General features: G+C 31.3%; 1 protein-coding gene across 3 annotated transcripts in view; it reads right to left on the bottom strand.

Moving 5' to 3' along the window:
• Nucleotides 1-18,208, bottom strand: part of GABRA1 (gamma-aminobutyric acid type A receptor subunit alpha1) — a 57,483-nt gene that overhangs the window by 30,720 nt on the left and 8,555 nt on the right. For all 3 annotated transcript variants that reach the window (XM_031953633.1, XM_031953634.1, XM_031953635.1), the window contains exons 4-5: nt 8,092-8,159; nt 2,752-2,972 (exon numbers count right to left, since the gene is read on the bottom strand). In XM_031953633.1, coding sequence (XP_031809493.1) covers nt 2,752-2,972; nt 8,092-8,159 — 289 coding nt within the window. The remainder of the gene's footprint in view (nt 1-2,751; nt 2,973-8,091; nt 8,160-18,208) is intronic.

Raw genomic sequence — 18,208 nt, 5'->3', positions numbered from 1 at the left:
GAAAGTAATCTTGAAAATTTAGTGACTACATCATTGGTAGTGTAATAATTTACTATTTTAACTGCAGTTATGATAATATCATGGTATTAAGCATGATTTTTTAATAATTTTTACAGTTATTCTTTTAAAATGTATTAAATAATCTGTGTCCTTTGAATATCAATGGATAAAATGGATAATGGAAGATAACAAGAAAGGGGAAAGCACTGATATTTGGAGGAACTAGGAAAGGTCTCCTGTGGAAGATGGAATTTGAACAAAGGATTGAAGAAATGACTAGAGATTGCATGTCACCTAGTATAAGTTCAGAAAACCTAGATGTACTCCCATTCTGCATTCTGTGATGAGGCAATGAAGTGTGATTAGATTGATATATTGATAAGCATATATCATTTAAAAACATATTTTTGAAGATATATATATATATATACACACAAATATATGTGTGTATGTTTTGGAATGTATATATATACATAAATGCACATGCACACACATATATATAAACACTAGATTTACAATTTTATTGTGGAAATGAGTCTTTTATGTAAAAACTCCTTTTACAAATGAAAATCATTATCTATTTTTATAGAACTGAAAGGTTGCTTAATTTCATGTAACTAGTATATGACAATATGTAGTTTAAACTGACATCTTTGTACCTCTTCCCACAACATGATACCCTGTGATATAGATAGATAAATAGATGGATAGATAGATAGACAGAAAGATGTAGACCTCTCCCAACTTCCCCTCTACACACATATGCACACATATATGCATATAACAACAACAAAAAATTCCACAGACATTCCTGTATAAGAAAACCTCAAATTCCTCATTGTCTATAGTTACACATAGATTTGGATACCATTCTCACTGATTGATTCAAAAAGACAAGTAGCAGGTTGCATGTACTGGGAGACAAGTAGGTTGGCAGCAGAAAAGAGAATTAAATAAAGTTCTTTTAATTTTCTTAGAGATATCTTTCAATACCTTTAATAATTAGGCATAACATTTTTGCCCCACCTCTGCACTCAAACATTCCCACTATCTCAATCACATACATATGCATCAATTAAAAAAAAACAAGAATATATACTGTAGTTTATTGGAAGTATGAAGGAATGAAGCTCTGATCATGACACCTCAACAAATGAGAGAAGCCAGCCTTTGCATCTGTCTGTTAATTGCTTAATTCAGAGAAAAACAAACAGGTAAACAAAAGCTAGACTATTCTTTCAATCCTTTATCTTTGTGTGGAAGGATGGTATCAAGCAATTTTTAGAACTTAGTTTTCATTAGAACAACAAAAGATAATATATGACCTAAGAAATTTCCTGCAATATGTTTTGATTTATGCTCAGGCTTTTTATAATCTACTAAGTGAAATTATATTTATTTGCAAAAGTTGTTTTATTCATTCATATTTAAAGGACACAGATTATTAACATATTTGAAGGGAATAATTGTGAATGTTTAATGCCATGAGGTTATCATAACCTCAGTTAAAGAGCAAGTTATTTTACTACCAAAGAAGGAAGTTACTAAGTTTTCTTTTTTTTTTTTTCCTAAGTTTTCAAGATTACTTTAAACTCCCAAAGACATTATAATGGCAATAGGATGCATAGTGTCCTGGAACAATCAAATGCCATTCATTAGCAAAAGACAGAAATTTAGCTAATGGAAGGACCATGGCTATTTTTTACAATGAGAAACATTGCATATATTCATAGTGACTAATCTTAAAAAAAATAGTAAAGATATAAAAATCCCCAACCAGCAAAGTGACAGCTGATCAGTGAAAAGATTAGCTTTGGATTTGGTTAACCAATCACAAAGCTTTAAGGCCAGCATTTTGAACATAAACAGATCATGCCTAGAATATTTGGCAAAATCTCCCCACACATGGCCAATTATTCCCTTATTTCTTTCTTTCCCTTGTGTGTTTTTTAACATTGGAACCCATACACTCACACCAATTCAAGCCAGCTGGGACCAATATCAAAAGCAGCTTTTCAAATTTTTTGAATGTCAGTGAATGAAAATCCGGGATTGGCAGTACTCTAAAGGCAAAATATAATTCTACCTCCATGGAAAAGCATGCCAAATGAGTGCAGAATTTGCTTTCATTACCTTTTTATACCAAGGGAGAAATTACATGACTCTACTTGCCATGTTTGGGACTAATTCACAAATAGAAAATCATTTTACAAACTATCAGCAAATGGAAACAATTTCTTTCTCAAAAGTAATATAGTTCTCTATGATTTAAAATTTCCAACTGGCTTATTTTCCCTTAAAAAACCTATACAGATTATATGAATTATCTGTTTCCTATTAAGGGAGGTAATGAATTTTCTGCTCATATATTACATCCATTTACAGTCTTCAGAGATACCTGAAATGGATTTGAAATGTTAAAGTAGACTTCATTTTTAACAACCAATAAATAAGTCTTTGAACTGTCCTACATTTCTTCTTGTTATCTATTTCATTTAAGTTATTCTTTAGATTTCCTTTTTACTTTTGCTTTGGTCCCCCTTTTTTACAGGTAACATTTTCATTCTAGGTTTACTTATAAACCAATTCTGAATCCATACCTTTATGAAATTACAAAAATCTAAAATATACTGAGGCAAAGAGAAAACCCAAAGGATAGAAAACATTTTTAATTGTAACATGTTGGTTTCAATGGTAAATAGAGATGGGGAGAAATATAATCAATGGTTAATGGACAGTGGTGGCTCTTACCTCATGGTATATAACAGGGTGCCATCCTCGGTAATGCGAAGCAACTTATTTGGCATGGTCATGTTGTGGGCAACAGATTTCTTCCCATTGTGAAAGAAAGTATCAGGAGTCCAAATTTTGCTTGCCATTAGGTTATTTAACCTAAGCACAGTCATAGGCCCTTTAAATTTGAGTCTCTCATCCTTCCAGCTTTGACGGAAAAATACATCTATTGTATATTCCTAAACAAATTTGAAAAATAATTTTTAAGTTTGATGGATTATGTTTTGTACTGCAAAATAACTAAAGATTTTTAGAAATAGCATTAAAACTGAAAAATTAACAGTTTTCATTATAGTCTTTCAGAGAAAGTTCATTTTAATTTTGCTGTTTTGGTAGTTGAACATAATTGATATCATTATGATTCTAACTGGCAGATTTGGTTGTGCATACTGGTATCAGAAGTAATTCATTTTGGGGGAAAAGTGAGAAATTGTTAGTTAAAACAAAAATATAGTAACTAATATCTTAGCACTGCAATATTTCTATTTTTATATATTAATTTAGAGATGATGTTCAGTTCTCTACAAGAGAAAGAGAGAAGTTTGAATAATATGTAAGAGGAACAACAAAAAAAGAGGAAATGCAAATTAGGAATATAATAATAAAAAATTTTTTATCACATATAGGATTTTAAGTTATATTAAAACAATAGATAAGTAATTTCATTTGACCTTTGAAAAAATATGTGAAATATGTCTTTTATTCTTTGATTTACCCATTTTTCAGAAGAAGAAACTGAGATTTAAGAGATTAAGTAGGGTATTTAAAGTCATACAGCTAAAGTTGCAGAATTTAAGCCTGAATCAAAATCTAACATACTAGACATTTAGTGGCATTGACTCTCTCTCAGTCATTCTTTTGAAGAAATAGATGTTAAAACAAGAATAAGGGCTAAATGTGGAATTATAAATTTAGAAGGAAACTTCAGATTTTTATTGTATCCATTCCTTTGATAGACTAACAATCAAATCATTGCAGACATATGGAATGCCATTGCACTATACCAAGCCTAAATATCTTTGCTACAGCTTTACTTTTATTACTTCTCACTCTCAGTCAGAAAATGCATACTATTCTCCAGCTAAGCAGCACCTATATTTGGGGAAGGGGGGGAAATGTAGAGGATTGAGAAATGAAAGGAAAACTTCTATCCACCAGTTTATTTTTTAGTAAACAAAAGATATGTGAAATATCTGAGAGTATATGTAATAAAAGGAATGTGAGAAGTTCATTATTATTCTCAACCATATGAGGCTATTTTGTAATATACTTATTTGAACAAACATGGCATTTTACTTGACAGTAGCTAGAACCAAACATCTATTAATCTTCAAACAATCAAGAGGACTTACCAGCTCTTGAAATTTAAAAGGTTAATATCTCCTTACAGTACTTGCTATTGTGATACAGAATTCATAACTAAAGTTCTTGCCATTAAATGTTCTTCATGAACACAATATTAGAATTTCCCAGTATGAAATGTAGACAACCCAAGAAATGCCATCTTACTATCAGTAAATTGCCTTTTTCCTCATTAGAAAGCCAAACAAAGAAATCTACAAATTAGTTTTCCTTTTCTTTTTTTTCTAGATACAAAACAAAGCAATACCTGACTTTGACTATTTTTAAAGTGCTTCCTTATAGATTTTCAGCCTATATTATCCAGAGAGGGCAAAGAAATGGGTATCCCATCACTGTGACATAAAAACAATTATGTAAAGGTAAAAGTCTTGGACTTCAGAGTCAGAAGAGAAATAGGTATGAATACTGTGCACAAATCACCTAAAATTATGAAAGCTAGAAATAAAATAGTTTCCAATCACATTTGAAAGATGTCAAAGAGAAAGAGTAAATATAACTCAGTACAAACCAATGTGTATGTATATATATATATATACAAACAAATAAGACTTGAGAAAATAAACACTCCCAGGATATATAATAGATTGAATTCTCCTGCTGTATTTTAAAAACTATTTGTAATTTTAACAGTGTGGGGATCTCTAGAAACTTTATTTACCAATATAGTTAAAAAACATCTCTGTAAGTTAGTCTACTCTATGTTCCACTCTCTTGGTCAAAGGAGTGGATATACAAAGAAAGGGAAAACAGCCCTTCCCCTTAGGGAGTTCATAATCCAATTTAGGGGACAACATTTACTGTGGATAAACAAGATATGTGTGTATATATATATATAAATATATATATGTATTTATATATTTAAGGTACAGAACTAGATATGAGTGAGATGAATCTTAGAGAGAAGGAACAAAGATTAATGAGGACTGAGGCAGGCTTCTTAAAGATGGTGGAACTTCAGCTGAGATCTGAAGAAAGCCAGGGAAAGAATGATAATGAGGGAAAACATTTAGGTTTGTGTAGTCACTAGTGAAAATGATAAAAGTTAAGATATAGAGAGCCCTCTATGAGATCAGTAAGGAGTCTAGTGTCACCTCATTATAAAGTATATATAGGAGAGTGAAGTTTAAGAAAACTGAAAAAATAAAATGTTGTTTGGGATAAAGGGAGGTTAAATGACTTTCTCAGCATTCTACAGAGAGTATGTATAAAAGGTAGAAGTTAAACTCTGAATTTCTTCATCAGAAGTCTAATTTTCTATACATTATATCATCCTGCTTCACACATATACATTTAAATAAATATTTAGTAATAGTAGTGGCAATTAGACATTCTAGATAATGTCTCTCACATTATCTATGAATAAACAACACTCCTTAAATTGACTTTTGAAACTCCATCAGAAGTTTTAAATATGTTATCTACATAGTATTGGTCACTGCTTATCCAAGAACTCTTGATGCAGTAACAAGAAGACTATCCAAATTATGGATTTCATGTCATCATTTTAGAGAACAGGAAACTCATGGCTCAGAAATTTGAAGTTCCAAGTTATGTAGTTTGGCAGCACTTAAAGAAGTAATTATAGGCTTCTGTTCAATCTTTATATAAACAACTTTTCATATTTATATGACAATAACTTCACAAATTTTTTCACATTTTAACCCCCATTTCTTCATGTATGTATGTATGTATGTGCATATGTATAAAGTACCTTTATTTGAGAATACATAGCAGGTTTTTTAAAATGGTGAGTATTGTGTTTAGAAGAGCAAAAGAAGGTTGCTGGCAGTAAAAGGGGTGTTGAGGAGGAGAGGCAGTGATAACAGGAAGGGTAGGCAAGAGAACTGCAGACAATTAAGGAATGCCAAGAAATCCACATTAAGTTTCACAGTTTCAGCCCACATAACCTGGATGAAATTTCTCACCAAGAAATCCTGTTCTATGTAATGTATCCTAGAAGAATAGAACCTTACTTTATAGACATAGAGTAAAATCCTTCATGTTCCAAAATAAATGTTGTAATTATTTTAGCATTCCAATATGCAACTTTTATTCTCATCTGGGTCTTCTATATAATATCTTTTAAACACTAAGGAATACATGACTCCATTTGATTGAATTCTCTGAACAATTCTGTGTGAGGCCAGGGCTCTGGGAATTAGCTGCCTGATTATCATTTAGTGGCTTTTAAAATAATTTCAAGGAGCTGTCCTAATTTTTTTTGTCCCAAATGAAAGCAGGCTACTTTGGTTTTATGATATTTTTTTTAAATCAGCTTCTCATGAAAAGATATAGGAGATGGTTTTTTTCTTAGTTAAATATAGTTTCATTTGGGCTGTGACATTGTCTTGATTGTATTTCTAGAACAGTTCCATTACTCTAAGATTTGTTGCTTACCACTAAATGAGTGTCTGCTAGATTCTTCATGATATCATTTCAAGATGATCAAATAATTTAGCTGTTCAGATGGTGTTTTACTATATATTCACCACATATGGCAAAGAGATCACAGACCTTGCTAATTATTCAGTTGTCATAGGAGGAATCTTGGTCATGTTCTGGTCCTTCAAGTACAAAACAGAGCAAACTTCCCTGACTTAGCACATGCACTTCACTATTTCTGATGTTTAGCATCATTTAGGAATCATTTCTATATACATTACTGGTTTTGCTGCTTTAAATAGAAACTTTTTAAAAATTTAATTTGACTTATTGTTGTGATTATTAGATTAATACAATAACATTTTGTTGCATTTCTATCTGTCTCCCAATGATAAAATTGAGGCTAGAAGAAGCATTGTATGTTAAGATAGTAACAATAAATAGGCATTTTAGAAACTAGATCACAGATATAGGTTATCTGCTTAAGAATTAATCTCATTGTGTGCTTCTAAGGACTTTATGGGAAACTGATTTATTTGTGTCTTCATTATTGTAAGAATTTTGGTGCCAAACCAAAATTTTGAAATTACATTCTAATTTAAGATATGAAGGCAATGTGTTGCCAATTAAATACTAGGCCTGATTTAACTAAGCTAGTTTGCCAATATATGAGTTTTCCTTTCTTTCCCTCAATACTATTCCAAAGATTCATTATTGACTGAAGAAGAAAATCTTGCCCCATGAGAAGACACCTGTTCTATGCTCATAGATACAAAAGCAATTTTACTCTTCAACAGAATCCCACAAATGAGGTCTCACATTCCCTTTGGGCATGCTTTGACAATATGCACTTTGCTTAATAAATAATTGCAGCTTCTACTGTAATGAAGAACAATATAACTAGCACAAATAGAGTTGTGAAAAAGCACATACATGTCTTAATTTTCTTCTCATTCATGAATTTACTCTGGATGATCTCTGTCATAGTTGAAGCATTGGTTTCTCCTTGATATCAATGCTTGTAATTCTTTCTGCCTCTCTTTTATCAAATATTCACTACTTATATTCTTTTTCTTTATGTCCAAAGAAGTTTTAGAATTTCATTTTTGATTATTATCAGATATCAGGCTGTAATCTAGGAATATCAGAACTCATTATCCTTAAATCAACATCATCTTCTTTACCAGAACTAAAGTTAATAACATTCTTTTCTGGCAATCCATCAACAAGAACCACACTATAATTTGAAAATAAGCCCTATAATAGTCTCAAGAATAAAGTAGCTGACATTCTTCAGTATGCCATACACATATACAATATACATATATATTCTGTAATACATTATTGAATTTAAATATTCTTGAATGTAGTCATTGTGAAGAACAATCACTAATTATACAACTTGGCAATTTTGGGGAGACAAAAAGTTTTAAAATAGATGAATTCATCAAGCTGCTGAAAATTCATCCAAATATTTTAAGTTCTTTCCCCCCATATCTAAAGAAAATTTCAAAAATAAACTACATCAATAAATGTAGAATTAGTGTCACTCACCATATCATGATCTGAGACAGGTCCGAAGCTGGTGACGAAGATATCAGTCTTCACTTCAGTTACACGCTCTGATGAAGCAGGAAATTGGGACAGTGAGTGTCTATCAAAAATTCTCATTAGATCTCTCCACCACAAGCTCACACCCAAATGGGAAATTTATTGCCTTTGATTAGCTATTTCTAAAATTGTTCTGCAGTGTAGTGTTGATAATTTACTGCTTACACATGAAATTTCACAGTTAATATTTTCAGCACAAAAGAAAGTTAAAATATTCCACTTTGAGAAACAGTAATATCTTTTGCTAAATGCATACAGATTCTTGGTGATAACTCCATTGATTTCCATTATTGTCTAGTCAATTATTTGTTAATGGACAAAATAATTTACTAATTATAAAAAACACTTCTTCATGTTATATTCAAAATAAATGTTAACTGTATGCATTTTTTTATTTTGTCAATTTATATTGCTACCATCTGTTTATCATATTTATTTCTGAATATATCTCCTCATTGAACTAGACAGATCATCCCTTGTAACAAAGAATTTAAAATGAGGGGGGAAATTTCTGCAAAATGAACCAAGTGATAAACTGACTCTGACTTCATACTCTGGGTTCCATACCTATACTATCCTTAATCATCACAATTACACTGTATTCTGTTCCATTTTTCAGATTCTTTTTGGTGAAAAATTTATATAGTGAAATATTAGACTTCTGCTGTTTAACTAATACTCTAGAGGCACATTTTAGATGTCTGGGAACTTTATAATAAAATGTTGCAGTTTATTATGGTCTGTTTTTATGTTCTCAGTTTTGTTCAAATAATTCATATTGTTCCTTGAGAAAATCTTCCTTAACTTTTACTGATGTCTTCAAAATTGGTTAAAAAAACATATTATGGCATTCAAACTGTTTGCTTAATAGAAAACATTTCAAGTTCAACTTGATTTTATTTTATTAGCCTTTGGTGACATATATATCAACCAATAAGCTGAGCTTTATTTTAGTGTTGTGACACTTTTTTACATAAATAGTGACATTTCCTAAGAAATGCAGTAGCAGTAGACAAAGTGGATTAGTGTTGTTTACATGAAAGAAAAAAAAAAACTACTGAAGTACTTGAAAATGATCTACCTATGTATGTATGTATTGGGTTACAAAATACTCTTGCATTGATTATCAGTGATCACAATTTGATAGTTCAAATTTGTTTAGTAAAATAATTACATATTTGATATAGGATATGAAAACCACATGCTAAGATTAAAATAACATTGTACTTGATATGTACTATTTATGATACTAATATAGAAATGTGAATATATTAATATCTAATATAACATACATAATTGCTATTTTTAATTTGTGGGTTTTTTTCTTACTAGATCATATCTGACAAATTTCTGGAGAAAATTCTTCAGTGAAATTGTGTAACTCAATTCAATATGATGAACTTCCAGAAATATTTAATGCTATGTACAAAACCCTTAAATTGAAAGAAAATGAGATTGTTACTTAGTCATACTAGATTTTTACTTACCACTTTCAATCAGATTGGATTTGAGAGCAGAATTGTGTTCTTATCCAATATTCCTAAGAGCATCAATCTTAGATATCATCCTGGTCTTACTATTCAGTCTCATACTAGAATGTAGTTGGGCTACATTATAGAAATCACAATAGACTTAATTTTTAAAAAGTGTATCCTGTACTAGAATAATTTCAAAAGAGATTCAGTATGGAAAACCACCTTGAAGAGATTTTTTTTAATTCTATTATATAAGAATTATGGTTTGTGCAGATGATCATCCATCATATTTTTCACATAATGTATAGACATTTATAGTTGTCCTGAAAGAACCATTTTCTAATGGTCCATAACAAACTTTAAAATATTGGCCTTTTTAAAAATTCTTAAGAAGTCATATAATAGAATTCTTCATTCAAAAGAACCAAAAATGTCTTCATTATCTACTTGAATAATCAAACATTAAAACACCGTGTATATGTAGACTAATCTTTTATTATAATTGAAATGTTTTGCTCTTTCATTTATATTGAAGAAGAAAGTTATCCAATATTTATTATAACTTGCAATGGATGCAACCTCCACCTTAGTATTTGACTAATAATTATTGCTTTATGTCTAACTATGAAAGTCAGCACTATTATTAACAGTAGAAATAGCAATTAGGTTGAAGCAACACATATGGCCTGGAATTTATGTGATCTATGTTAGCTTTTATTTTTGCAGCATTAACTTCAAAAGAAAGATTGACTTATGCATTTTATGAACATAGCTGGCTTATTGATCTCTGTCTATATAGCTGCACATACCAACCAACTTGGGATAGGCATATTTGATCTGTCCTTTGCCTTTAATTACATTAATCAGAGTGAATATATTATCTGGACTTTGTGATAGCCAAAGGTTTATTTGGGAAATAATTAAGTTCCATTAACAATTCATCCCAGAGATTTTATTATTTATTAGCTTCCACAACGATTTAATGTTCAAAAGAAGAGGCCATTGGTTCAAATAATATAGGTACATGAAAGTATCAAACACAAAGAGACTAGACAACTTTTTCAGAAATAACTCATACCAAATTAAATTCATCCCATTTACTGATGGGATTCTTACATAATAGGTCAAAGGAATCTTGGAATTATAGTTTGTTTAATCTGTATTCAAACTCAAGGCTTACTCTTATTGGCAAGTTGTGGTGAATGGGGTAAATAAAAGTATGATTGAAAAAGTATTAATTGAATGGATAGACTCAAAGAGTAATCATCAGTATTTAACTGGAAACTTTAATTTTTGTTCAATGTTCGATTGTCAAATTGAATTTTGATGCACTGTTGCATATATTCCCATTGATCTAGTCTTTAGGCATATGTTTTTTCTGTGTGTGTGTGAGAGTGCATGTGTGTTTCTAGGTAGTACAATCTAGTGGGTTGAGAAATCAAAATCAGGAAAACTTAGTTTTAAAGTCCTGCTTTTGATATACACATTGGTTGCATGTTTCTAGGCAAAGGAACCTCTCCAAAAAATATATATTTTATGCATAATGGGTTTCACATTGCTTACTTTTCTTGTTTTACATGATTTTCTTGTATTACTCATTTCTCTTCCCAATTTTTCCATTACCCGTCTTACTTGATTTTCAAAATGACTTTTGAGCTCTTCCATGGAATAGAACTATTTTTTCTTGGAGATTTTGAATGTGGGAATTTTGACTTTGTTATTGTCTTCTGAGTGTGTTTTTTTGATCTTCCTTCTCACCACTGTAACTTTCTGTGCTCAGAATCATTTTTTTTCCTGTTATTTGATTATTTTCCCAGCCTGACATTTAACTCTTGCTAATATAGGGTTCTGCTTCCAGATTGGAGGATACACTCTTGCAAGTTTCAATAGTTTGATGCTAAGGTGAAATAATTTCAGACTCCTAACCTGTCCCCTGGCTTGTGAGTAATCACAAGCACTCTTTTGTGCCCTGAAGCTGTAAGGAGGGTCCACACTCCACTGTCACTGAAATCTCTGGTATGCTAGTGCTCCTTCTCACATTGGGAGGGCCAATAAGGATGTGTTATGGATCTAAATATGAAGAAAGCAATAGAGTCCTACCTCAGTGATAGCCAAGAGAACCCTATGATCTACTTCTTCCCAGTTGTTTTATTCCTTTATTATCCAGTTGAAAGTTCTGGAAACCACCTGCAGTTGCTCAGTGGGTCCCTAGGACTGCTCCTGCATTGCTGGAACTGTGGCTGTTCTAGCATGGCCTGTGCTGGGCTGTACTCCACTCTCACACACATGTGAACCTTCGAAATTATTCTTAGCTATAAGTCAAAAAAGAAGCTGGGAAAATGAGCAAACAATAGAAAAAAAGTCCTTACCACAGAAAATTACTAGGGTGACAAGGAAGATCTAAACCCATACTCAGAGAAAGGCAACAAAGTCAAAATTTCAGTATCTAAATTCTCCAAGAAAAAATATGAATTGGTTTTGGGTCATAGAAGAGTTCAAAAATGATTTTTTAAAATTATTTAAGAGAGGTAAAGGAAGGAGAAATAATTGTGATACAATAAAATCATGGGGGGGGATGTTAAAAACTTGTAAGAGGAGTTACAAAAAATACTGGTGAAAACAATATCTTGAAAACAGACTCGGCCAAAAAAAAAAAAAAAAACCAACAACAACAGATGTGCAAAAATTCACTAAAAGGAAGATTGTAAGAAAACATAGAATTGACCAAATAGAAAACAAGTATAAAGAGAAAACAAGGTACAAAAACTCACAGAAGAAAATAATGCCTTAAAGTTAGAACTGGGCAAGTGTAAGTTAATGACTTTATGAAACAGCAAGAAACAATCAAACACAATTAAAAGAATGAAAACATAGAAGAAAATGTGAAATATCTCCTTAAAAAACTGATCTGGGAAATAAATCCAGGAAAAATGATTTAAGAATTATTGCATTATCTGAAAATCATGATATTAAAAAGGAGCATAGACATCATCTTTCAAGAAATAATCAAAGAAAACTATCCTGATTCACTAGAACCAGAAGTTAAAACAAAAATTAAAAGAATTCAAAGATCACCTTCTGAAATTAATCCCAAAATTAACATTCCCAGGAATGTTAGAGCCAAATTCCAGACCTCCTAGATCAAGGAGAAAATGCTGAAAGCAGCCAAAATGGAACAATTTAAATATCATGGAGCCATAGTGAGGATAACATAAATTTTAACGGCTTTTGTGTTAAAATATTTGAGGGCTTAGAATATGATATTTCAGCAAGCAAATGACTTAGAATTACAACAAACAATCATTTACTCAGCAAAACTGGATATAATCCTTCATCAAGGAAATAGATATTTAATGAAATAGAAGATAGAAATACCATATTTAAATAGAAAATTTGACCTTCAAATACAATATGCAGAAGCACAAAAAAAGTGAACAGGAAAGAAAAATCATTAAAAAAATAATAATACTAAACAGTTTGCATTTCTATGTGAGAAAATGACATATATTAACTCCCAAAAACTTTTTCATTGTTAGGGCAGTTACAAGGAACATATATCAAAAAGAAAGGTATGAGTTGAATGTAATAATATAATTATCTTAAAAATAAAATTAATGGATGAGAAAAATACACTGGGAGAAGAAAAAATAGAAGTAGAATAGGAAAAATTGTCTCACAAAAAAGAGGGCCGAAAGAGATTTTTACAGTGCAGAGAAAAATAGGAGATATGATGAGGGGACCATATGAACCTTAGTTTAATCAAAATTGACTCAAAGAGGGAATAAAATGCATACAATTTAAATTGTAGAAACCTATCTTACCATGAAAGTAGGAAGTGAAGGAGATAAGAGAAATTAGGAAAAGAGGGAGCTAATGGAAGGTATTTGCAGGGAGGGAAAAATGAGAAGTAAAATACTTTTGAGTGTTTGAGTTTTGAGAGAGAGGCAGATTGAGATAGAGAATAGGATAAATGGGAGAAGTATCTACATTGTTGATAATCATTAGTGTGAAAAATTATAGAGAATTTCACTTCATTTCACTTATACTTTACTTCTCAATAATTTTGTCTCAGCCTTATGCTTCTGTTTATCTTGATTTTGATTTTGATTCACATAAATGAAATTCTGCCTTGGATCTTTTATTGTTTATTGATTTTTAGATTTATACTCCTCAGTTGCAATTACACTTTTGAAGGTAGAGTCAAGATGGCAGCGTAAAGTCAGGAAGCTGCTTGAGCTCTCCCAGTTTCCCTCAAAAAACACATGAAATCAAACTTCTGAACAATCTGATAGAATGAAACCACTCTCCAGCTCAAGACAGAGTGGAAAAACTTCAAAAAAGGTCATTCTCATTGAGGTGAAAAGCATATTCAGCCCTGTTTAAACAGACTGGGAAAACCAGTGAGAGAATTTTAATCACAGCAAATCAGCAACTATGACACTCTGTCCTGGTTCAGCAAAGAAACAAATCAGTGGGGCAGCTTCCAATCCCAGCTCAGAAGGCAAATTCTGGGAAACGAGGCTGTTTCATGAAAAAAAGTAGGCAATGCTACCCCTTGCAAATACAAGGGGTCCTGTGCTCAAAATCAAGGCTCAAAACTAGTACAGGAAGCTCAAAACTGTCCCCTCTGTTCCAGGAGCAGATATCAATTATAATTTTTTTCAAGGAAATGCCAAAAGAAAAGGGGAAAAAATGACCATAGAAAGCTACTATGATGATAGGAAAGACCAAACCACCAACAGAGACAAGGATAAAATATGAAAGAAGAAATCTCAAAGAGTGATATGAATTGGTCTCAAGCTCACATAGGCTTCTTGGAAGTACTCATAAAAGTCTTTGAAAGGCAAATAAGAGAAGTAGAAGGAAAAATGAGAAAGGAAATGAGAGGTATGCCTGAAAGAGCCAACAGTTTATAAAAGGAAAGAAAAGAAATTATCTGAAGAAAACAACTCCTTAAAAAATACCATTGGCCAAATGAGGAAAAAAAAATCAAATGAATAAAACAATTGCAATTAAGCTTCCTATTCCACCCCTACTCAGTCCTCCATGTAATAGAAAGGTCAGATTTCTAAATTGCTGGAGTAAGTGTTATGGTACTATTATAAATGAAGAGAGGGGAAAAGATAACTGATTTAAGTTACAAATCAGTAATAGGTAATGCATAGCATAGATGTTTCACAGACAGAAAAATCTACCAAATACAAATACTTGATCATGTTGCTCTAGAAAGTTGTTTATTTCCTGCCAACTAGAAGTTTCAGGCAAAGAGTGTATGATAGTTTGTTGGGTGTGTCATCTTGATCAGACATAGTTTGTATTCAATGGCTTTTAAGGTTTCTTCCAATAGAGACTTTCTGTGCTTTTGCAAAATCTCAGTGAGCTCTCCTCTTCTCCTAATTCTTTTATGCCTTCTGGTTTTCTTTTATATTTTTGTCTCTCCTCGATCCTCTTTGCTCTATTTTTTTCTCATTTGCTTTTCATTCTTTTTTTCTCTTCTTTCATTTCCTTTTTCCACCTTCTCTTTTTTCTTTTTATTTCTTAAATTCTTTCCCTTCTGTTATTATCTTCTTCCTTCTATGTATTCCTTCTACATTGACTGTGCTTTAAACTATAAATTCAACAAGTCTCAGGCATGGATCTTATGTGTAGGCTAAAAGTTTATTAATAACTCCCAGCTCTCAATGTAAAGCATAACTTAGGTAAATATAGATTAAAAATTAATACACTAATAGGTCTTAAATTTGGATTTTCAAATTTATTTCCAAGTTTTAATTATTTAATTCTTTACAAATCAAATGGTGTCACTTGTCATAAGTAGTTAATATTTTGTTCTTATTTTTTCTCTTTGAATAAGAGATTATTTTTTTACAATCTCTGTAGCTAATTCTTGTTTAAAATTTGATATGAGTTAAAAAGAGAATTAACAATTTTTCGAGAGACTACCTTAAGAATAATACTGATGATGTCAGAATAAAATAACACCTAAAAATATTTCTCAATATTGTTCTAAGTTCAGCTTTTACAAAACGTAACCTTTGCAAAACTTATTTCATTAATTCTGTCAAAATAGGTGATATGTCATAATGGAATGTTTAATGGAATTAAGGTATAAAATTGAGGGAAGATGTCCACTCTCAGGACTTGGAAAGTCTCTAAAATCTCTAAAGATAGGTATTAATAGATGTGTTCAGAAATAACTCAAATTCCAATTTTTTATAATTTCTTGAAGTCTTACTAGAATATCCTGCTCAAAATAGTAATAATTGATATTTATATGTCTCTTAAGGTTTTCAAGTGCTAGGAATGTGACATTGCTATATGTAGATTTAGGTGGGAGAGATGTGGGTTCATATCCTGCCTATGACACAACTTATGTTATCTTGAAAAAGCAAGTCTTTTTGAAAACCTGGAGTCTAATGTCTATAAAAGTAGTTTGAGTATATTATCAAATTCAATTAAACTGTAATCTTTTAACTACTGTATTCATAATGATTGCTTGATACTGGATTATCAAATCAAAAAACAAAACAATACTTGCCTTCAAGGAATTTACAATCTATTGCAAATAATATGGCATGCATATAGATAAATACAGTATAATGTACAGAATGATGGTTTCAAAGTCAAGACCCCATTTTTTTTTTTTAGGAGTAGCTAACTAGGAACCACTATTAGTGGTGAGGGAAAGGAGTGAATCTTGTTTTAACTAAGAGATGATAAGGCACAGAAGAGAAAGTTGATATAATTTTGGTGAGAAACTAATAGCCTAAGGAATATAATATTAGCCGTGGACTGAAGAAAATATGAATTTGAATCATTTTTTTTTCATTCTTAAACATTTTTCCTCTTGCTCTATGATGCAATGACATAGTTATTCTTACTCCTTCTTTCACATGGAACTTCATTTCCCAGTTTCCAGTCATTTTTAATGGCTGTCCACCAAGTCTATAATTCTTTATTTATGTCTGCCTCTGGGATTCCATGACTTCTTTCAAATCTCAGTTAAAGCCTCACCTTCTGCAAAAAGTCTTTCCCTCTATCCTTTAATCTTGATACTTTCTCTCTGCAATCACTTTCACTGAAACAATGTTATTTATTAATGTTTGTTGTTGATTTAAGCTGACTAGATATATGACCCTGGGACAGGCCCTTATCCTCTTTGTCTTAGTTTTCTCACCAGAGAAATAAGATACAATAGCACTGTGCACTTCACAGGTTATGAAGATCAAATAAAAAAGCATTAGGGCATTTTGAAGTAAAATCTATAATTTATGTATATGTATATATCTATGCATGTATGTATTTATCCATCTGCCTGATTTTAGCTAAATTTCTATTTGTCTTAATTACTATTTATGTTATCTTCAGCTTTACTCCATGTCATTTTTACATTTGATGAGCATTCTTTTTCTTGGGGTATGTTGAAATTAATTTCATGATGAATGATATTGAATGACTTGCCCTACCTATGTCACTAGAAATAGATATAAACATGTGATAGAATGCATTGTAGAAGAAAATTATTAAATTAAAAATACTATTATAATTATATATTTCCATTGACTCTCATTATGAAGTTTCACCATGTATGCAGTTGACTAGCTTCCCAACGGCTATAGAAATATCAGATATGCTCTAGGCAAATTCTACCAAAGTAGGAAGACTTTGGCTATAGACATGATAACTTTTATTGTCTCCTATATGAAGACTAATCTATTGGTTTTTCACCAAAAAGTTAGCCCCAGAATATGGTTAAGGATTTATATGGTTTCTGGTTATTGCAAGGAAAATAATATTTTATAATGCCTCTGGAGTTGGTAAGACTAATCTACAAACTTTTATCTGACACTTACTCCCTGGGTCTTCACTTAAACTCTTAGACTTTAAGTTGACTCATACAAAATGAAGGGTTCAGAGTAGATAGTCATTGGGGTTCTTGTCAAGTCTAGTTCCAAGGCACAATAAGGTGGTAATTTTCCAGTGAGGCAAAATGTGTTAGTGAAGGACATTGGAAGTGTTAATATAGATTATTGATGTTGGACATTTTCACAAATCGCAGCTTTTAGGAACTATTGGCTATGAATACATTGATGCCCTGATATGTACCAAACCTAAATGACACTTATGGTAAACATTGTCTGAAATATATATTATCAGAGGGACATAAAAAAATACAAGGTTAGTCACTACTAAAGTTTTCTCTTTGACTCAAATTTGTCAATTTTAATAACAATCCCTCATGTGACATTTTTAGATGGAAAATTGGGTAAGAATCTGGTCTTTTTTTCTAATTAGTTTTCTCACAAATATCCAAATGTAATGCTTTCCCCAAAATGAGGCTTTTGAAGTCATGCTTAACAAGAAAGGCAGAATTTATTGTTATTTTTCATCAAGTTCTTGCTTTTCACCATTTTAAATTTCCCATTCTACCCATGAAAAAAGAACACCAGCTTACATGTTTTGTCTGTGTTATAAACTATTTCTGCCATTCTATAAAAGTCTGTCTTAATTTTCTTTATACTATTTAAACCATTTAGCTAAAAGCATATTGTCCCTCTTGGGTTGACATGATGAAGTTATTTTTT

This window comes from Sarcophilus harrisii, chromosome 2 (genome assembly GCF_902635505.1).
Source record: "Sarcophilus harrisii chromosome 2, mSarHar1.11, whole genome shotgun sequence".
Lineage (NCBI taxonomy): Eukaryota > Metazoa > Chordata > Mammalia > Dasyuromorphia > Dasyuridae > Sarcophilus > Sarcophilus harrisii.
Note: the sequence above shows the minus strand (reverse complement) of the source record. Positions and strands in the feature narration are given on the sequence as shown.